We start from the raw sequence: 22494 nt of genomic DNA on the forward strand, positions 1-22494 counted from the left end.
AGATTAGTGGTTGACTAGACCTGAAAGGGGGAGAGGGGGACGTGAGAGGGAGGATAATGGTGAGTGATTGCTAATGGGTATAAGGCTTCTTTTCGTGATGATGAAAATGTTCTAAAATTAAAATATGGAAATAGTTGCATAACTTTGAATTGCATTATATACTTTAAATGTTTGAAATTTATGGTATGTCAATTATATCTCAATAAAAGTTGACAAAATGGAGGAATAGCAATCACATTCATGTAAAAAGAAACAAAACTGTCAATGTTTCTCCTAAGATATTTTCGGTAGCTATAGTCAACCAAACCAAACTCACCAAACCAAAACCAGAAGCGGGGTATCCCATTTCCATTACTGAAAATGATTAACCTTTGACACAGTAGTAATATCTGGGAAAAGGAAACAATAGGGCTCTCTCCTGCCGGCATTGGATTTCTGAAGAAGCAACTACCAGGTCTGAAGTTGTCAGGGTGTTAACTGTGAGGTTGGTTGATTCAACGCTAAATGTCCTGACAGAATATGAAACCGCGTGTATTATAATGAATAAATAGCACATCCTTACCTCAAAAAAAGATCTCAACACATTTATAATAGAAAGCAAAATTTATACTGTTCCTTCAGCAGCTGGAATTGATACTTCTTAGAGGGAGACATTCCCCAATGTTACAGCAAAACAGCTGTGTCTGGCTCCTGTTTTTCTTTCCCAGCCGATTCTGGAAGGAAGGAATGAAGAAGCAAAGGAAGAAGGAAGAAAAGGAGATACTCTGATTTGTCTAAAGTTGTACTGAACTCTCCTACTATAATTGTGGAGGTTGTCTATCTCACTTTTCAATGCTGTTAGAGTTAGTTTTATGTATCTTGCACCCCTGTCATTGGGTGCATAAATATTTAATATGGTTATATCTTCCTGGTAAATTGTCCCTTTAATCATTAGATAGTGTCCTTCCTTATCCTTTGTGATGGAGTTAATTTTAAAGTCTATTTTGTCAGAAATTAATATTGCCACTCCTGCTCTTCTTTGATCGTTGTTTCCTTGATACATTTTTTTCCATCCTTTGAGTTTCAGTTTGTTTGTGTCTCTAAGTCTAAGATGTGTCTCTGTAGGCAGCATATAGCTGGGTTATCTTGTTTTATCCAATCTGCAACTCTCTGTCTCTTTATTGGTGCGTTTAGTCCGTTTATATTCAGCGTAATTATAGATAGGTATGAGTTTTTTTTATGAGTTTAGTGCTGTCATTTTGATGCCTTTTTTTTGCGTGTTGTTAATTTCATTCTTCCACTTTTTTGTGCTGAGAAGTTTTTCTTTGTAGATTGTGTGTTCTTTTTCATTGTAGTTGAATTTATTTTTGCTGAGTCCTTATGTTTATCTTGGTTTTTATTTTGAAGTATGGAATTGCTAGTCCTCTTTGTAGTTACCTTCATATTTACCCATATTTTTCTAGTTAAAACCTAACTTGTATCACCCTATATCGCCTTGATTTCCTCTCCATATGGAAGGTCTATGCCTCCTGTATTTAGTCCCTCTTTATTGATTATTGTCATCTTTTACATAATGACATCAATGATTCCCTGTTTTGAGCTTTTTTTTAAAAAATCCTATTTCGTTTTTGTGATTTCCCTATTTGAGTTGACATAAGGATGTTCTGTTCTGTGTCCTTGTGTTGTGTTGATATGTAATATTATTGATTTTCTGACCAAAGAATTTCCTTTAGTAATTCTTGTAGCTTTGGTTTGGTTTTCGCAAATTCTCTAAGCTTGTGTTTTATCTGTAAATGACTTAATTTCACCCTCATATTTGAGAGAGATTTTTGCTCGATAAATGATTCTTGGCTGGCAATTTTTCTCCTTCAGTGCTCTATATATGTCATCCCATTGCCTTCTTGCCTGCATAGTTTCTGCTGAGTAGTCTGAACTTATTCTTATTGATTCTCCTTTGTAGGTGGCTTATCGTTTATCCCTGGCTGCTTTTAAAATTTTCTCTTTATCTTTGGTTTTAGCAAGTTTGACGATAATATGTCTTGGTGATTTTCTTTTGGGATCTACCTTGTATGGGGTTCGATGAGCATCTTGGATAGATATCCTTTCATCTTTCACAATGTCAGGGAAGTTTTCTGCCAACAGATCTTCAACAATTCTCTCTGTATTTCCTGTTATCCCTCCCTGTTCTGAAATTCCAATCACACACAAGTTATTCTTCTTGATAGAGTCCCACATGATTCTTAGGGTTTCTTCATTTTTTTAATTCTTTTATCTGATTTTTCTTCAAATATATTGGTTCCATCTCCCCAATTCTGCATTCCAATTCCTCAATTCTTCTCCTCTGACTTCCTATTGCGTTGTCTAAGTCTATAATTTTATTGTTCTTTTGAATTTCTGAATGGTGTCTGTCTACGGATTCTTGCAGCTTATTAAATTTTTCCTTATGTTCTTGAATAATCTTTTTGATTTCTTCGACTGCTTTATCTGTGTGTTCCTTGGCTTTTTCTGTACATTTCCTTATTTCATTTCTGATGTCATCCCTGATGTCTTGAAGCATTCTGTATATTAGTCTTTTATATTCTACATCTGGCAATTCCAGGAATATATCTTCATCTGGGAAAGGTCTTGATCCTCTGATTTGGGGGTTTGTAGAAGCAATCATGGTCTGCTTCTTTATGTGATTTGATATCAACTGCTGTCTCCAAGCCATCTATAATTTATTGTAATGATTTATTTTATATTTGCTCACTAAGTCTGATCTTCTTGTTTTGATTTGTTTCAATATACCCAGATGGGCTGCTAGAGTGAACTACCTTGATTGCTGGAGCCTTTAAATCACTTATGTCCTGTTACCAGGTGGTTAGAGCTATTACCAGGTATATGAGCCTATGACCTCATTCACTGTTCTTGAACAGAATCAGCTCAGGTGTCCTGATAGTGGGTCACCTAGTGTGTGGTGTAGGCTCTCACCTGCTATCTTAGAGGAGTAGTGGTGATGCTTGTATGCACCGGTTTCTAGTAGCTGCAGGGGGTCAGGCTCCAAAGAGGGCAGGGTGCTGACAACCTTCCCCCAAGTGCCAGTGAGGAAGGAGCGTCTCTGTTCTCTAGAGCGCTCTGGTGGGTGGGCTCTGCAGCTGAACCTTAGGCACCCAGTGCTTGTATCTCTGAAGACTGGTAGGCACCACTATCCTCAGACCCCTTTAGGAGGTGGCTAGGTGGTGTGGATGGAGCCTCAGCCCTCAGTTCCCTGCTGTGGGTCAGTGAGGGCTCTGTTTAATAGGTAGAGTGGCATCAGACCTCCAAAACCTACCTGTCCTCTGCTCTGCTGAAACAAATACAGTCAGACCTCTAACAGAATTGCCTTTGCATTATAATAGCCACCTGGTTCCATGTAGGGGTGAAAGCCAAAGACTGTGGATCTCTTATGCCTGGATGGAGCTGCTTCTGTTCTGATCTTCCAGTTTAGGGAAGTCAGAAAAGAATTTTTCCTCTGATTCTTAGTTACTGCTTTTCCCAGGCCAGGAGAATGGGTTAGGGGGAAAAAAAAAAAAAAAAAAGCAGAGCACTTCTCTCTCTGACCCAAGGAATTCGAATGTTAATGAAGCCAGCTGGGGCAGGGAGGGGAGGGATCAGATAGATAGGAGAGAGTAGTGTGGTAGAATAAACAAAATCACTTATCTTGTGTGGTGAGGGCTGTTTTATCTGAGATTCCAAAGGGGTATGTAGCCTGTGTGGTGGGTTGGGTCCCCTCCAAGATTCCCCCCAGGGAGTTAGGGCTGTGTCCCTTATTTGCCTTGTCTCAGGAAGCTACCATCAGCTCCGCCGCACTCGCTCCAAAGCCCAGCACCAAGGGATCTGAGCTGGGGCACTGCACGCACCAGGCTCCAGAACTAGTTCCTGCTTCCGCACGGCCTCTTGTTCCCCTGTCAGTCAGGTCAGTGTGTAGCCTGTGTGCACTGGCTGGGTCCCTGCCGAGGCCGTCCCAGGGGGTTAAGGCTGCATCCTGTGCTTGCCTTGCCTCAGGAAGCCATCATCAGCCCCACCACACTGGCACCAAAGCACTGCACCAAGGGCTCAGGGGTAAGGTGCAGCGCACTGGGATCCGGAACTAGCCGCTGCTTCAGCACAGTCTCTCACTCCCCAGTCACTCAGGTCAATTCCTGAGTTCCGTGTTTTATGGTCAGGGTTTGTAGATTGTCATGTACGTAATTGATTCACTTGTTTTTTTGAGTCTTTGTTGCAAGAGCTTTCAGCAGAAGCTTCTGCCTAGTCAGTCATCTTGGCCCTGCCTCGCCTAAAGTTGTAAAATCAAACAATCAGAAGGCTGGGAAGGAGTAGTTACTACTACTGAACATATTGATCAAAGAGTCTATAGAATAATCATGATCAAAACGGGGAAAATGTGGCACATAATTTCAAATTCTCAAGGAATCCAGACTTTCTGGAGTCCTCGAGGCTGGATGAACCCCCCAAAGCTTTCACCCTGAGATAATCTTTAAACCTTAAATCATCGTTAAAAAATATCCCCTGAAGTCTTCTTTAAACCATAGTTTAGCTTAATTAGTAAAGAATGTTTGCCTTGAGCATTGTTGTCAAGAACTATCTATATGGTATCAAACAACTTTTAAAGAACTATCTATACAGTATCAAATTGACAACAGCAACTTGAAAGGTTATATAGGAAGCTTAGGGAGTAGTGAGTTTATTTCAATGGGGGAGAAACAATTTGGAAAAGGAGGGTAAGAATGGTGTACAGTTTGAAGAATGTAATAAATGTCACTGAATTCTACACATAGCAATTATTGAATTGGTATATGTTTTGCTGTGTATACAGTTGTTTCAACAGCAATAAAAAGAAAGTTGGGAAGGGGCCATACCAGCCTGTGACCCTATACCTGCCATACACTCCAGTCAGGAGCATTCTCCACAAAGCGGGGATGGAGAATCAAGGCAGGAACTTAATAGTAAATAAGGCTCCCTCCTGCTTCTCCACTCATGCTTGCCCTATTAATCCCAGGCGGAATCAATTCAATGGCACTGGGTTTGGTTTTTGGTTTTTTAACTCAAGAAGATAGCTAGAAAGAAATTTGGTTGGTGACCAATTTTTTGGACCTTTTTAAAGCTCTAATTTAAGTCTTAAAAGAGCTTCCCTTCATGGATACTCTTCTTGGGTACCATGTTCTGATGGCAACAAAGTCCCCATACCCCCACCAGCCTGTTGACTTACAAGATTCCACCTCTACCTCCTGGCAGAAGCAAGCTTGCTTGCTGGTAATGAGCGATTATTCACAGTTCTCACTTGTGTTTCGATTTTGAACGCTAACTATGAAACTGCAAAGAAAGAAGAAAGGAAAGGAAACCACATCTTCTGTGCTCTCTATATATAGGTTAGCAGCAGTCAAGAACAAAAAACAGATTTTCATGTTGACTGATGTGAGTACACCAGCCACAATGAGGAGCTCCTGCACATTTCTGGCATCCGTTCTTTCGATTGTCATTTTTCTCCTGCTAATTCCTGAAGGTAAGACTGCTTTTTGTCATTTCCATTATAACCATTGAGCAAACTGGAGCACAGTGTCAAAGAATATTTGGCAATATTAAGTCTACTAAGAGAAGATTCTTTTTTCCCCCGAGCCTTAATACGTTTAGGATTCTTTCTTGGCTTCTAAACATGTATCTTTATTTTCGAAGGAAAAACATTCTCCTTTCTTCCTTACAATTTCTTCTTTACAATGTCTTTGCAGTGGACCATAGAACCACCTGTGTTTATTGCTACCAATTTGTAGCTTGAAAATTGACCAAAAAGATTGTGTAAAAACACAAGCAAAGAAATTTAAAAGGGTCCTTTTGTTGAGAAAACGAATGGTACATTTAGGAAAGGAATAGCAGTGCATGACTCGGTTAAGCCTTTTTTGCAGCAGAAAATGCAGACACATTTTAAAGACAAGACAGACACGACCTCCACACTAAAATGAACCAGGAATGACTCAAATTTTTATAATGATCTCTCTAAGCTACAGTCTCTATGGGAATACATTAGGGAAAGTTCCCATAACAACTCTTTGGGAGCTCTATAGTATTTCTTTTATTAAGTTACATCTTTGTATACTAAATGGTTACTAACATTCCTGGTTTTATGTAAGCTCCGCATGCATTGATTTGAAATGCTGTAAAATTCATGGCATTATCACTGAAAGGGTAGTTCTATGTTTTCCTTGTTGAACCTCCTAAGAAATGAGGATCACTCTGGGACTAGGCTGAATTGGGTTGACAAGCAATGTGGAGCTAGCCATGGTTTTTCTCTGGGATCTGTCAGCTTGTGGAAGTGGGAAGGGTGAGCAGAGATTGACACAACAACCTGTCTTGCCAGAAATTACTGAGGAAGTTCACTGGGTTATCTTGTACCTGAATATGCGGGGAAAAAATCTAAAAATAGCCCTTTTGGCTCTCCAAGCAGCACCATGGCAGTCAGCAAGAATAAGTGCCTTACAAAAGGTGGTAAAAAAGGAGCCAAGAAAAAAGTGGTTGATTCATTTTCTCAGAAAGATTGATATGATGTGAAAGCACCAGCTATGTTCAATATAATATTGGGAGAACACTAGTCACAAGAACTCAGGGAACAAAAATTGCATCTGAGGGCCTCAAGGGTCATGTTTTCGAAGTGAGCCTTGCTGACCTGCAGAACAATGAAGTTCATTTAGAAAATTCAAGCTAATTACTGAAGCTGTTCAGGGCAAAAACTGCCTGACCAACTTCCATGGCATTGATCTTACCCATGACAAAATGTGCTCCATGGATGAAAAATGGCAGACCATGACTGAAGCTCATGTTGATGTCAGGACTACCGATGGTTATTTGCTTCATCTGCTCTGTGCTGGTTTTACTAAAAAATGCAACAATCAGATTCAGAAAACGTTTTATGCTCAGCATCGACAAGTCTGCCAAATCCAGAAGAAAATGATGGAAATCATGACCCGAGAGGTGCAGACAAATGACTTGAAAGAAGTGGTCAATAAATTGATTCAAGACAGCATTGGGAAAGACATAGAAAAGGCTTGCCAATCTATTTATCCTCTCCATGATGTGTTTGTTAGAAAAGTAAAAATGCTGAAGAAGCCCAAGTTTGAATTGGGAAAACTCATGGAGCTTCATAGTGAAGGTAGTAGTTCTGGAAAAGCTACTGGAGATGAGACAGGTGCTAAAGTTGAACGAGCTGATGGCTATGAGCCGCCTATTCTAGAATCTGTTTAAAATCCAGATTTTTAATGGTGACAAATAAAAGATCTTATTTGTGAAAGAAAAAAAAAACTAAAAATAACGAGATGGATATTTGGGCCAAAATCGTGGGCATCTTATAGGTGTGTCATAGTATGACCATGTTCAGGTGTGTTAAATTCTCCACAACAGTGACAACGGGGCAGATAAAAATTCCAATCATATCTTTTCTTCAAAGGGAACAAAAGTAACTTGCTCTGCTCCACTGTGCTTCCTATGGTCAAAGAGAGCACTGTGGGCCCATAAAGGAAACAGACACACAAATGCAAAGGCTGATACTCTGGCCCAGTGGTCTCAACCCTGCCACACATTAGAATAATCTGGAGAGTTTTAAGAGATGGTGACATCCCAGCCCCAGCCCTAGAGGGATTCTGATAGGCACTGGGAATTGTTAGTTTTTTAAAGGCTTCCCACATGCTCTAAACCCTGCCCCAGACCCTTCTAGGAGTGGTTGGTTACAGGAAAGATGGGCTTATTTCTGAAGCTGGTATATGTGCTCACCAAAGATAGGACTCTGCAAAAGAGAATATTCTATTGAAAACTGAGTTTATTGAGTTTATGGTTTCTGCAGAGAAGGTCCAAATATGCACCTTTGGGGTTATCTGTCTACACGTGATTCACCCAAGGAAAAATTGAGATTTGGGTGAAGTTCTCTTAGTTTCCTTGCCCCTTTTATTTCTAGAGCCTAGAATTTCGCCTTCCCAACTCCCTTCTGGAAATGAGATCCCATGTAGTCACTCTCTTCCCCCTTACCTCACCCTCATCAACCTCATGAAAGGTTTCTATATCTATATTGTTTACCTTTCCGAGAATTTGGTAGTGAGTTAGCTTTCATTATGGGATAGCAAGCACTGTGACTTATTCAAGGAACTATGAGCCTTGGCCTACAGTTAGATCTTTTAGGAGAACGCAGGACATTTGGTCTAGGAAGGAGAAGAGCTGAGATCATATCACAGTGGAACAAGGTTCTCTCAGCTGGCATGTATATCCTTTGCCTTGTGTTTGGGTCTTATTATTCTTTAATGATGGGCCTATACTCTTAGTGTATCATCAAGGAAATTTTTACTGAGGCAGAATTCTCTATAGCATCTTCCCCCTCCCCTACCTCATTGCAAAAGACCTTAGATTAAACCATGAGGTTCACTCTGGAGATTCAAAGGTAGCCTCAGGAGCAACAGATGTTATTCTCTCAATTTATGAATGAGGACAGTGTGAAGTTCAATAACCAGAAGTCTCATAATGACCAAAGAACTCATGGCTTGGGTCACAGCTAAAAGGTGCTATTATCAGCTCATAAGGTGTTTTTTGCAAGAACTTTGGTTGAAAAGGGAAGTTCTCAGGCTTCTTAAAGCACTCTCCTCCCCAGATTAATACTATGACACAAGACAGTGGTTGGGGTGCTCACGGTTTCCATCACCACCAGCATCTCCTGTAACAACCGTTACCGGTGTAGACCAAGGCACAGCTCTCTGTCCTTTGCCAGGCTTGAGGCCTGAAGATGGTGATTTGGGATAGATTTCCAGCCTAATAATCCTTGGGATGGCCATTGACACAGCTTCTGTAGGTTAAAGTGCAGGACTGTCTCAGAAAGTCCAACAGGAGTGGGATTTTCATTCAGGTGTCTAAGGTCTACATGAAGTAAAAACAGGAAAAAACGCTTTCACCCATGCTTCCTCTCCACCTGGGAGAATTGTGGCTGGCCTTGGAAACACAACTTTATGTAGAGCTCTTTGGGTGAGTACTGACCTGAATTGCTTTTTTCTATTTAACAGATTTCTGTGCTAAAATCATTGGAGGAAATGAAGTGCATCCTCATTCAAGACCCTACATGGTCTTCCTTAAAGGAAAAAAAATCTGTGGTGGGGCTTTGATTGCAAAAGACTGGGTGTTGACTGCAGCTCACTGTCCCTGGTAAGAGCTTTGGTTTTAAAAAATATTTGTGTATATATTCTAATTTTTGGTGATATTAATAAAAAGAGATAGGAATCAACTCGATGGCACTGGGTTTATTTATCCCACTAAAACCACAGGAGGCTCATGTGTGTTTTCACATCCCTTAAATCTCTGGGACTTTGCCCTACTCCCAAAGTGAACCAAAAACCCATTGCCACCGTGTTGATTCCAAATCATGGTGATCCCAAGTGTTAAGAGTAGAACTGTTCCATAGGTTTTCTTGGTTATAATCTTTACAGAAGTAGATTGACAAGACTTTCTTCCTTGGTGCCACTGAGTTGGTTTGAACTCCCAACCTTTAGGTTAGCAGTTGAGCACAAACCTTTTGCCTTAACTCAGCAGGGAGTTAAGCTCAGACTCTGTCCCAAAGAGGCCAGTGAGGAAGCAGCATCTACAACTCTTTCTGTTTGTCTCCGCGAGAGCCTCTGTATAGGTGCTGTGAGGTTTTACTTCTGGTCATGACTGCGTGACCCATAGAATTCACCACATCATGGTAGGCAAAGACTTTCAGTGCCCCCTCAGAGGCCTGGGCACAACTGTCAAGTTGCTTGTTTGGAATGCCTTCCTATCCCCTTAGGAAGTATCTCTTACTCCTTCAGCTATTTGTTAAGCCCTGTCAACCATTCCCATCGGCTCTCTTCCAGGCCTGGTCTTTTCTCCACCCACATTGGATGGCCCAGGATTAGAATCAAACCTCTAATCCTAGGCCATCCAATATCGTAGCCAACAGCCACATGTGACTGTATAAATGTACATGAATTTAAAGTTAAATAAAACTACAAATTTAGTTCCTCAGTCATCCTAATGCCATTTCAAGCACTCAGTAGCCATGTGTGGCAAGTGGCTGCCATGGTGGACAGTGCAGATTTATAGAATATTTCATCACCAAAGTATGCCCTACTGGAAAGCACAGTTCTAAAGTCTTAAGTGAGACTGAACTCAGCTGATGCTCTGGAAAAACAGAGCGTGAATAGCTGGTTGATGCATTTCATACTAGGATGTGAATCATGACAGCTTTAATTCTTCCCTGGTTTCCAAGAAACCCTGGTGGTGCAGTGGTTAAGTGCTACGGCTGCTAACCAAGGGATCAGCAGTTTGAATCTGCCAGGCACTCCTTGGAAACTCTATCGGGCAGTTTTACTCTGTCCTGTAGGGTTGCTATGAGTTGGAAACGACTCAACAGCAGTGGGTTTGGTTTAGTTTGGGTTTTTAATTTTCCCAGAGAGTATTTTGATTTTGTCTACCAAAATGAACCATTAGCATGGAATAAGATAAGGGGAAACTCCTGGGTCCCTACTTCAGGCCACCATCCCCCCAACATACACGACCTCAAGGCCATGCAACTAGAGTCTTTACTGGGCAGTCTCCTTCTGAAAGTTTTCCCTTTTAAGGTTAAGTTTGTTGCTCTCTTCCAACAATCCCTTTGGTCCATTACTCTACAAATATCATGCTTTCCCAGGTGTCTTTTTCTTCTGTCTCCAGACCACTGAGACCTTTGTTTTCCAGTAATCTGCAGCATAATTCTCTATCACAGCTAAAGGGGGACAGCCCTAAAACCCCAACAGAGACTCGCAACACTTGGCTTAGCTGCAATGGAGTTCAATTGTTTTTCAATGAACTTAGCTTGGTTTATTGTAAACAAACTGGTAATAATGATAAAATTTGTAAACATCTTACTCTCTTATTCTTTAAAGCACGTAGTTTTTGTTTTTTCTGAGCTACAAACAATTAACTTCACAACAATCGATCAGCACATAATATGTTCATCCCCCGGTTAAAACAGTAAGCTCAGTTAAGTGGTGCTGTATCTGTTTCAGTCCTTCTCAAGTCATTCTTGGAGCTCACACAATAAGCAAGAATGAGCCAGAAAAACAAATAATGTCCTGTAAGAGAGAGGTTCTCTATCCCTGCTATGACCCAGAAACACGTGAGGGTGATCTTAAACTTCTACAGGTATGTACCTTTTGATTGTCTTCTTAAAAACCAAGGATCTCCTACAATCTCACCACCTAAATGGAAATTTTCCTTGGTGCCCCTATTAGCTACAGACTCAAATAATGGGATCCCTGAGGGTGGGGCTAGAATGTAAGTAGAAATGTGGATATTTTATTTATTTCATTCTCTTTATTCTTGTCTCCCAACAGCTGAACAAAAAAGCAACACTTAATAAAAACGTGGCAATCCTTCACCTACCTAAAAATGGGGAGGATGTGAAGCCAGGAACAGTGTGTCGAGTTGCAGGGTGGGGGAGGACTCAGAATAATTCTCCTCAGTCTTCAGATACCCTAAGAGAAGTCAATATCACTGTCATAGACAGAAAAATCTGCAATGATGAAAAGCATTATAAATATAATCCCATGATTGGACTGAATATGATTTGTGCCGGAAACGCCCGAGGTGGAAAAGACACATGTAATGTAAGTAAAAGAAGATCTGATATTTTAGCTGCTGTGGGACTGAGTCATGCAGACACAGAAAACATAATGTAATGCTTTGTCTTTTTTTTTTTTTTGTCTTATCGTGGTGTTGGCTTATACAGGGTCCTAGTGCTTTTTGAAAGAGTTATTGATAAAACCCCAGTCAAATAACTTAATGTCCTCTGCTCAAGTGAATTGTTCATCAAAAATAAAAAGTTCACTGCTAATGTGTGGGTTGACCCACTACATCTTCTAGATTTTATACTAGAAACCACTGTTTTAGTTATCTAGTGCTGCTATAACAGAAATATAAGTGGATGGCTTCAACAAACAGAAGTTGATTCTCTCATAGTCTAGGAAGCTAGAAGTCTGAATGCAGGGTGCCAGCTCCAGGTGAAAGCTTTCTCTCTTTGTTGGCTCTGGGTGAAGGTTCTTGTCATCAATCTTCCAAGGAGCTTCTCAGTGCAGGGACCCTGGGTCCAAAGGACCCACTATTCTCCCGGCTCATGTTTCTTGGTGGTATGAGATCCCCATGTCTATCTCCTCACTTCTCTCTTTTATATCTCAAAAGAGGTTGGTTTAAGACACAACCTAATCTTGTAGATTGAATCCTGTCTCATTAACATAGCTGCCTCTAATCTTGCCTTATTAACATGGAAGGTAGGATTTACAACATATAGGATAATCACATCAGATGACAAAATGGTGGACAATCACACAATACTGGGAATCATGGCCTAGCCAAGTTGACACATATTTTGGGGGGACACAATTCAATCCATGACACCACTGAGAAGCAGTGTTTCTCTTTTTTTCTCATTTTTCTTATTAACATGCATAGATCTACACATGAAGATATGTAAGACTCAGGAGAACTAAAGTCAGGGCTCCTATAAGGCCTTCAGTGCCCTTTTTTCTATTCAAATCCCCACCCCCTATCAAATTTCTCCCCCGCTTAACTAGGGCAAGTCTGAAATGCTTGTCATCCCAAGCCTGGCTGAGAATCTGGAGCTGGATCCCATAGGTTTCCAGAGTCAAGCTTAACCCCCAAAAAACAACTTTCAGGGGTGGCCCACTCCATAGAATGTGCAAGCCTCCATATGAGTCCCCTGAAGAGGAGTGGGTAGGGACCTGCTTAAAGGCAGGAGTAGAAAAAATACTTTACACTGTTTTAAGCTATGAGTACTGGCATCTGATTTTTCACCCCTCTGGAGGACGATTTACAGCCTCACCTGAAGAGAAGGGATATGCAATGTGCATGGCTAGGAAGTTATCAGAGATTGAGGTCCTTCAGGATCAAGTCTTAGCAAATCCCAAGTAAAGAGGGAATCTGACTTCAGCACTCTCCCACTTTCTCTTCTTTGCCATCCCTTCTACTCCTCCACCACTCTGGGCAGCTAGGAATGCAGAAGCTTCATGTTCTTGGAACCACATGCAACATCTTAAGGCCACAGCAGCATCCCACAATGCTGGTCCCTCTCCTGCCAGCCACCTCTCTACCATCAAAGCTTAGCAATCCTTTTCCCTTTCTCTCAATGCCCAAGACTCCTTGGAATTGGCTGTTGATGAATTAAACCTAAAGGACTAATTCTGAAAATCCTGGGCACTCTAACAGGCAAGGGAAATACGCTTGTCCAGGGAGGACCCAGATTCTCACATGGTCCCTTACTTCATGCACTCATAAGGCCAACTTTTGTGTGAAACAGAAGGATCATTGGTGCCTTCCCACTGGTAAGGTGGAATTGGGTCCCTCAGAGTCTTGCATTTGAAGAGTTCTACATACATGCCTCTCCAGGGGCCTTCTAATATTGATAGTCTTCCCTGAAGCCATACAGAAGACTCTAGACTTCAAACTCATTTAAATATGCTGATTCTAGAGTTCCAGGAGGGAATACAAGGTCACACACTGGATGACCCAGTCAGCAACTTACCCCTAGCCAACACCTCAGTCCTATGAACTCAGTGAGAGCCTAAGTGTAACCCCTGGTTTCCTGGAGCTTCCATCTAACACCAGAGGCTCAGAGGCGATCTGGGGGAGCAATTTCTATCTACTTGAGATAGGTGAAGGGGAGGGAAAGGTTGCTTTGGTTTTGTTTCTTTGGGAGAAGGGAAGACAATTATCTGCTGGAGGAGCCAGAAAACAGTTTCATGGTTTTCGCCCTTTGCCTCAACATCCCATCTGCATTTGACTATTTTATCCTTTGAGTTATTAAGCATTTAACAGGAGTGTTTTCCTTCTGAAAGCAGAGGATCAGATAATCAGTCTCCAAATTAACTGACACCATAAGCTAGAGTAGAAGTCTCATTTCGATTTTCACTGGTTCATAAATCAACTGAGTGAGCCAATTAAAAATAATAAAATCTTTCCAAACATTTTGGTTTTTTTAAGCACTCATTTTCACTTCACTCAAGATTGGTCTTAACTCCATATTGAATGACATAGAATTTCTTTCATTTCATGAATGGTCATGTTCCACACTGATCCCTACCACCCTTCTTGTTTTCCCATAGGGAGATTCTGGAAGCCCTTTGATATGTGAAGGTATTTTCAGAGGCATCACTTCCTTTGGCCTTTCAAAGAAATGCGGAGACCCTCGAGGACCTGGCGTCTATACACTTCTCTCAAAGAAATACCTCACATGGATAACTAAGACAATCAAGGGGACAGCTTAGATAACTGTATCTCATTTGCTGTCATTTCTTTACTTTACTATAAATAAATAAAATCAATTTGTTTGGCTATATCCACTTCTCTCCTGTAACTTTAGTAAGCAAATCTCCACTTGCAAAGTGAAGCAGAATAATACAGCAAGCTCATGAATAATGCCAAGAAGAGATTAGGGGACCAATGTCACCAGTGTCATCCATGTGTCATCTAACATGGGAATTTTGCCCAAATTATTCATTTTACTTTCTCAGTGGGAGTCAGCAGATGTGACATTAAAATCAGGCCTGTCCAGCAACATGTACAGTGAAGGGCTCTGCAATTCTACAGGAAACAGAAACAACCCATCTGGAGTATTTGGGTTGAAAGAAAATAAGTCTGCCCTTCAAAGCCCATTGTTCTGTGTCAACACCTGCTGCTCATATTTATATCCAAGAACATGAGTTAATGGGAGAAATAGAAATGCTTTACAGTATTTCCCAAAGACAGGTGAGGAATAGAAATCAAAATTCTGAAAAATACAAATAAAACAGTTGGCCAGCCAAGAAAATCATACACCAAAAAGTCAGCCTCCTATATCAGTAGCTTGTACATAAGCCTTGGATTATCCAGGTGATTTCTTGGTTCTCCATGTCCCTGAGCCTGGATAGGTTCGATCAACACGTGGTTACAGTGGCTGCCATCCCACAGTAAGGAGTCTAAGTGCTGAATTGTGACCAGAAAGGTTTCTTTGGAAAAATCCCTACAGAGCTTATTCAGCATTTTGAACTTAGTGGATAATCATCAATGCAGCAGCCACTTCAAGGTGTCACTGTGTGAACTGATTCCTTCAATTTCCATCAGCTCTTTTAGAACACAAATGTATATATTGTCCCAAATGAAGAGCATACAGCAATGCTGTGAGAAAAAGACATTTTCTTTAAACAAAGAAAGAAGCATGGCTTAAAGACTGATCAAAATACCAGCATACTGGTTTTCAACTATGCCCGTCCATTAGACTTACCAGGCTCTTTAAAATTACCAAGACTAGGCCCCACCTCTAGAGATTCTTTTTAATTGGTGTTCGGTACAACCAGGCAGCAGTATTCTTTAATAAGCTTCCTAATAACGCTAACCAAAAGGTTGGCAGTTGGAATCCACCAGCTACTCCTTGGAAGCCCTATGGGGCAGTTCTGCTCTGTCCTGTAGCGTCGCTGTGAGTCAGAGTCGACTTGATGGCAAACAGGTTTGGTTTGGGTGATGATTCTACTGTGATTCCCTGCATTAGAAAATAAGGTCTGGCGCTCATATTTAAAAGAGAGGCTAAGAAGAGCGTGACTGGGATGATTTCTGGTTTTTCTTTTTTTCTTTTTCTATAACCCCTAATTCCAAGTTAGGATTTTAACTTGAATAGAAGGATGGCATATTCCCTGTTGGCAATGCTTATTACAGATTTTGAACTCCACTTAAAAATCAGTGGTATGCGTTCCTCATACATTGCTGATAGGAGTGTAAATTGGAACAACCTCTTTTGAAAGCTGGCAGTATATACACACATCCCATGGTCTGGGAGTTACACTCTTGGCTATATACCAAACAAAAATGGTTGTTTTTGTCCACCAAATACACGTTCAAGAATGTGCATAGCAGCTTTATTCCTAAAAGTCAAAATTGGAAATAGCTCAAATATCCATCCACAATAAAATGGGTAAGGAATTGTTGTACATTCATACAATGGAATACTACAGAGCAATGAAAAAGAACAACATGAATTAATCTTTCAAACTTAATGTTGAATGAAGGAAGCCAGGAACAAAAGAATATATATACTGTATGATTTCATTTATATGAAGGTCAGCATTAGACAAAATTAATCCATGGAGACAGAGGTCAGAAAGTGGAAGGATGTTGACTGGGAGGGGGCACAAGGGAGCCTTTTAGGTACCAGAAATTGTTTATATCAGAATGTGGATGCTGGTGACAGTTATCCATTCATAAATAAAAATTCATCAAACTATACATGTAAGACTCATGTGCTTTATTACATGTGAATTATTACATAACAAAAAAAAATTTAATTACAAAACTTAAAAATCAGTTTGACAAAGAATTCTGTTTTTTTGTATTATCTGGAAGTTCACTTGTTTCTTCTCTAAAACTATATCCCAGACTTCGCACCAAAACTAAAAGCAAGTGAAAGATATATTGCTCTCTTTTTAATGAAAGCTTCTTGTTCACACACCCGTATTAATTGAGAGCATTAATTGGTCTTTGGTCACAATATGGTGTCATGAAAATGAGAAGATACAGGTGCCCACAGAGTGGTGGGGTATAGAGGAAGTAGCCTAATCATCCAGCTTCCTGCTAAACATTTTCTTACAGTTTATACCTGGCTAATTAAGAAGATCAAATTTAAAAGCATTAGCTTAAAGAAGAGTGTACACTGCAGGAACGCATCACATTTGTAGCTTTTGGTGGCCTGAAAGTTTCTAAGAATTACTAGAACTATCAAGCAGATTTTCTATGTTAAAAAAATAAGGAAAGGCAAGGAAGAGAATGTGTTGACAAATGAACAGGGATTTGGACCTTGTATATCCAATTTGATTTTTCAATTAGCAAGGTTTTTGTTTTATGGATTTTTTTTCTTTTCCTTTTTTTGCAGAGTATGGGGGTGGCGTTATATTGGTAAAAGACATTGTTTTATGACAAGACAAACAAATCAATATTTGCTATCTAAAAAAAAGCATATGCAAAACATCCCAAGGAGCACCAAAAAGTATAAGGTGTGCTCACTCAGCTCCATGAGATCCCAATCTAATTGTTCATGGAAGAAATAAGTGTGTTAACCCTAAAATAATCAAATAATTACTATTTACATAGTAATAAAAGATCTCAAAAACAATTACAGTCGTATATGAATATCAAATAGGTGAAACCGACTAATGCTGAGAATCCAAACCCAGGTGACATAATTTCAAAACACTTCTTGGAGAGGTTAGGACTTGCTCAGATGTGCAAGGAAGAGGGGGAGAGGAGCAGGAATTCCAGGCCAGAAGAAAAACTCCAACAAAGGTACCAAAGCAGGAAGTCACAAGATGTAGATAAGCGTTAATGTAGGAGATGGGTGGGAAATAATATTAAGATGACAGAACAGTGGGAAAATGGAGTTTGAAGAAACCTTATTGAAGTTCCAAATTGACTAAATTCAAGTTCTTATTCTTGCAGGTATTGGGATGCACTCAAGGTCACAGAGTTTCTCACAGAGCCAGGGCAAGGACATCAAGTCCCCTAATTTCAGATCCTGGGCTCAGGACACAAGGTGGAGTCCAAGGGGTTTAGGTAATAGTGGGAGCCCTGATGGCTCAGTGGTTAAGAGTTCGGCTGCTAACCATAAAAGGTCTGCAGTTCAAATCCACCAGCCGTTCCTTGGAAACACTATGGGGCAGCTCTACTCTGTCCTACGGGGTCGCTAAGAGTCAGAATCAACTCGACAGCAACGGGTTTTGGGAGTTTATGAGCAGAAGACTGATGGGATCAGCACAGTGCAATCAGAAGTTGAACCTGGCAGTGGTGTAGAAACGAAGAAGACTAAACCAAGACTAAAGAACCAGTCAGAAACAAATTACACCAGACCAGTCATCAGGTATTCGGAAATGACCAGGATGTGGCACAAGGAAAGACAGCAAGGGGTGAACTGAGGAAACATTGGAACAGGATAATCCAGAGGCTCCCAAGTGACCAAATGGCCAGGATAAGGATGGAACCATTAAGAGGAAAAAGAGTCTTAGAGAAGAGCTCTCCCACTCATCTGTCAGTTTATTGTACTGTGGGGGCTTGTGTGTTGCTGAGATGCTGGAAGCTATGCCACTGGTATTCAAACACCTGCATGGTCACCCATGTAGGACAGGTTTCAGCTGAGCTTCCAGACTAAGACAGACTAGGAAGAAGGACCCAGCAGTCTACTTCTGAAAAGAATTAGTCAGTGAACATCCTATGAATAGCAGCAGAACATTGTCTAATATAGTGCCAGAAGATGACCCCTTCAGGTTGGAAAGCACTTAAAATACGACTGGGGAAGAGCTGCCTCCTCAAAATAGAGTCGACCTTAATGACACGGATGGAGTCAAGCTTTCAGGACCTTCACTTGCTCATGTGGTATGACTCAAAATGAGAAGAAACAGCTACAAAAATCCATTAATAATCAGAACCTGGAATGTAGGAAGTATGAATCTAGGAAAATTGGAAACCATCAAAAATGGAATAGAACACATAAAGATCAATATCCTAGGCATTAGAAAGCTGAAATGGCCCGGTAGTGGCCATTTTGAATAGGGTAATCATATGGTCTACTATGCCAGGAATGACAAAGAGGAATGGTATTGTATTTATCATCAAAAAGAACATTTCGAGATGTATCCTAAAGTATAATGCTGTCAGTGATAGGACAATAAGCATATGCCCATAAGGAAGAGCAGTTAGTACGACTATTATTCAAATTTACCCACCAACCACTAAGGTCAAAGATGAAGAAGTTGAAGATTTTTATCAACTTCTGCAGTCTGAAATGGATCAAACATGCAATCAGATGCATCAATGATTACTGGTGATTAGAATTACCCCCTGTGTCTTGGAAACTCTGATGGCATAGTGGTTAAGTGCCACAGCTGCTAACCAAAGGGTCGGCAGTTCAAATCCACCAGGTGCTCCTTGGAAACTCCATGGGGCAGTTCTACTCTGTCCTATAGGGTCGCTATGAGTCGGAATCGACTCGACGGCACTGGGTTTTTTTTTTTTTTTGGTTTGGGTGATTGAAATGCAAAAATTGGAAACAGAGAAGAAGGACCATAGTTGGAAAATATGGCCTTGGTAATACAAATGATGCTGGAGATCTCATGGTAGATTTTTTTTTTTAATTAACTTTTATTAAGCTTCAAGTGAACATTTACAATTCCAATCAGTCTGTCAGATGGAAGTTTACATACATCTTACTCCCTTCTCCCACTTGCTCTCCCCCTATTGAGTCAACCCTTTCAGTCTCTCGTTTCGTGCCAATTTTGCCATCTTCCCTCTCTCTCTATCTTCCCATCCCCCCTCCAGTCAAGAGTTGCCAACACACTCTCCAGTGTCCACCTGATTTAATTAGCTCACTCTTCATCAGCATCTCTCTCCCCCCCACTGACCAGTCCCTTTCATGTCTGATGAGTTGTCTTCGGGGATGGTTCCTGTCCTGTGCCAACAGAAGGTCTGGGGAGCATTGCCGCCGGGATTCCTCTAGTCGCAGTCAGACCATTAAGTATGGTCTTTTTATGAGATTTTGGGGTCTGTATCCCACTGATCTCCTGCTCCCTCAGGAGTTCTCTGTTGTGCTCCCTGACTGGGCAGTCATCGATTGTGGCCGGGCACCAACTAGTTCTTCTGGTCTCAGGATGATGTAGGTCTCTGGTTCATGTGGCCCTTTCTGTCTCTTGGGTTCTTAGCTGTTGTGTGACCTTGGTGTTCTTCATTTTCCTTTGCTCCAGGTGGGTTGAGACCAATTGATGTATCTTAGATGGCCGCTTGTTAGCATTTAAGACCCCAGACGCCACATTTCACATTGGGATGCAGAATGTTTTCATAATAGAATTATTTTGCCAATTGACTTAGAAGTCCCCTCAAACCATGTTCCCCAGACCCCAGCCCCTGCTCCGCTGACCTTTGAAGCATTCATTTTATCCCGGAAACCTCTTTGCTTTTAGTCCAGTCCAATTGGGCTGACCTTCCTTGTATTGAGTGTTGTCTTTCCCTTCACCCAAAGCAGTTCTTATCTACTGATTGATCAATAAAAAACCCTCTCCCTCCCTCCCTCCCTCCCCTCTTCGTAACCACAAAAGTATGTGTTGTTCTCAGTTTTTTCTATTTCTCAAGATCTTATAATAGTGGTCTTATACAATATTTGTCCTTTTGCCTCTGACTCATTTCGCTCAGCATAATGCCTTCCAGGTTCCTCCATGTTATGAAATGTTTCAGAGATTCGTCACTGTTCTTTATCGATGCGTAGTATTCCATTGTGTGAATATACCACAATTTATTTACCCATTCATCCGTTGATGGACACCTTGGTTGCTTCCAGCTTTTTGCTATTGTAAACAGAGCTGCAATAAACATGGGTGTGCATATATCTGTTTGTGTGAAGGCTCTTGTATCTCTGGGGTATATTCCGAGGAGTGGGATTTCTGGGTTGAATGGTAGTTCTATTCCTAACTGTTTAAGATGACGCTAGATAGATTTCCAAAGTGGTTGTACCATTTTACATTCCCACCAGCAGTGTATAAGAGTTCCAATCTCTCCGCAGCCTCTCCAACATTTATTATTTTGTGTTTTTTGGATTAATGCCAGCCTTGTTGGTGTGAGATGGAATCTCATCGTAGTTTTAATTTGCATTCCTCTAATGGCTAATGATCGAGAGCATTTTCTCATGTATCTGTTGGCTGCCTGAAGATCTTCTTTAGTGAAATGTGTGTTCATATCCTTTGCCCACTTCTTGATTGGGTTGTTTGTCTTTTTGTGGTTGATTTTTGACAGAATCACGTAGATTTTAGAGATCAGGCGCTGGTCGGAGATGTCATAGCTGAAAATTCTTTCCCAGTCTGTAGGTGGTCTTTTTACTCTTTTGGTGAAGTCTTTAGATGAGCATAGGTGTTTGATTTTTAGGAGCTCCCAGTTATCAGGTTTCTCTTCATCATTTTTGGTAATGTTTTGTGTTCTGTTTATGCCTTATATTAGGGCTCCTAGGGTTGTCCTGAACTTATTCTTATTGATTCTCCTTTGCAGGTGGCTTATCGTTTATCCCTGGCTGCTTTTAAAATTTTCTCTTTATCTTTGGTTTTAGCAAGTTTGACGATAATATGTCTTGGTGATTTTCTTTTGGGATCTACCTTGTATGGGGTTCGATGAGCATCTTGGATCGATATCCTTTCATCTTTCACAATGTCAGGGAAGTTTTCTGCCAACAGATCTTCAACAATTCTCTCTGTATTTCCTGTTATCCCTCCCTGTTCTGAAATTCCAATCACACACAAGTTATTCTTCTTGATAGAGTCCCACATGATTCTTAGGGTTTCTTCATTTTTTTTAATTCTTTTATCTGATTTTTCTTCAAATATATTGGTTCCATCTCCCCAATTCTGCATTCCAATTCCTCAATTCTTCTCCTCTGACTTCCTATTGCGTTGTCTAAGTCTGTAATTTTATTGTTAATCTTTTGAATTTCTGAATGGTGTCTGTCTACAGATTCTTGCAGCTTATTAAATTTTTCCTTATGTTCTTGAATAATCTTTTTGATTTCTTCGACTGCTTTATCTGTGTGTTCCTTGGCTTTTTCTGTACATTTCCTTATTTCATTTCTGATGTCATCCCTGATGTCTTGAAGCATTCTGTATATTAGTCTTTTATATTCTACATCTGGCAATTCCAGGAATATATCTTCATCTGGGAAAGGTCTTGATCCTCTGATTTGGGGGTTTGTAGAAGCAATCATGGTCTGCTTCCTTATGTGATTTGATATCAACTGCTGTCTCCAAGCCATCTATAATTTATTGTAATGATTTATTTTATATTTGCTCACTAAGTCTGATCTTCTTGTTTTGATTTGTTTCAATATACCCAGATGGGCTGCTAGAGTGAACTACCTTGATTGCTGGAGCCTTTAAATCACTTATGTCCTGTTACCAGGTGGTTAGAGCTATTACCAGGTATATGAGCCTATGACCCCATTCACTGTTCTTGAACAGAATCAGCTCAGGTGTCCTGATAGTGGGTCACCTAGTGTGTGGTGTAGGCTCTCACCTGCTATCTTAGAGGAGTAGTGGTGATGCTTGTATGCACCGGTTTCTAGTAGCTGCAGGGGGTCAGGCTCCAAAGAGGGCAGGGTGCTGACAACCTTCCCCCAAGTGCCAGTGAGGAAGGAGCGTCTCTGTTCTCTAGAGCGCTCTGGTGGGTGGGCTCTGCAGCTGAACCTTAGGCACCCAATGCTTGTATCTCTGAAGACTGGTAGGCACCACTATCCTCAGACCCCTTTAGGAGGTGGCTAGGTGGTGTGGATGGAGCCTCAGCCCTCAGTTCCCTGCTGTGGGTCAGTGAGGGCTCTGTTTAATAGGTAGAGTGGCATCAGACCTCCAAAACCTACCTGTCCTCTGCTCTGCTGAAACAAATACAGTCAGACCTCTAACAGAATTGCCTTTGCATTAT

The 22494-nt window shown here is 40.9% G+C and overlaps 1 protein-coding gene and 1 pseudogene across 1 annotated transcript; both read left to right on the forward strand.

Annotated features, from left to right (window-relative positions):
• The first annotated feature begins 5408 nt into the window (after positions 1-5408).
• Positions 5409-14358, forward strand: LOC126064687 (granzyme A-like). Its single transcript, XM_049863880.1, has 5 exons — positions 5409-5500; positions 9027-9165; positions 11025-11160; positions 11352-11624; positions 14136-14358. The coding sequence occupies exons 1-5, from the start codon at positions 5431-5433 to the stop codon at positions 14295-14297; spliced, it is 780 nt and encodes a 259-aa protein (XP_049719837.1). The 5' UTR covers positions 5409-5430; the 3' UTR covers positions 14298-14358.
• Positions 6441-7239, forward strand: LOC126064676 (40S ribosomal protein S3a-like; annotated as a pseudogene).
• Positions 14359-22494: the final 8136 nt, after the last annotated feature.

The sequence above is a fragment of the Elephas maximus genome, chromosome 2, assembly GCF_024166365.1.
Source record: "Elephas maximus indicus isolate mEleMax1 chromosome 2, mEleMax1 primary haplotype, whole genome shotgun sequence".
NCBI classification, from domain to species: Eukaryota; Metazoa; Chordata; class Mammalia; order Proboscidea; family Elephantidae; genus Elephas; species Elephas maximus.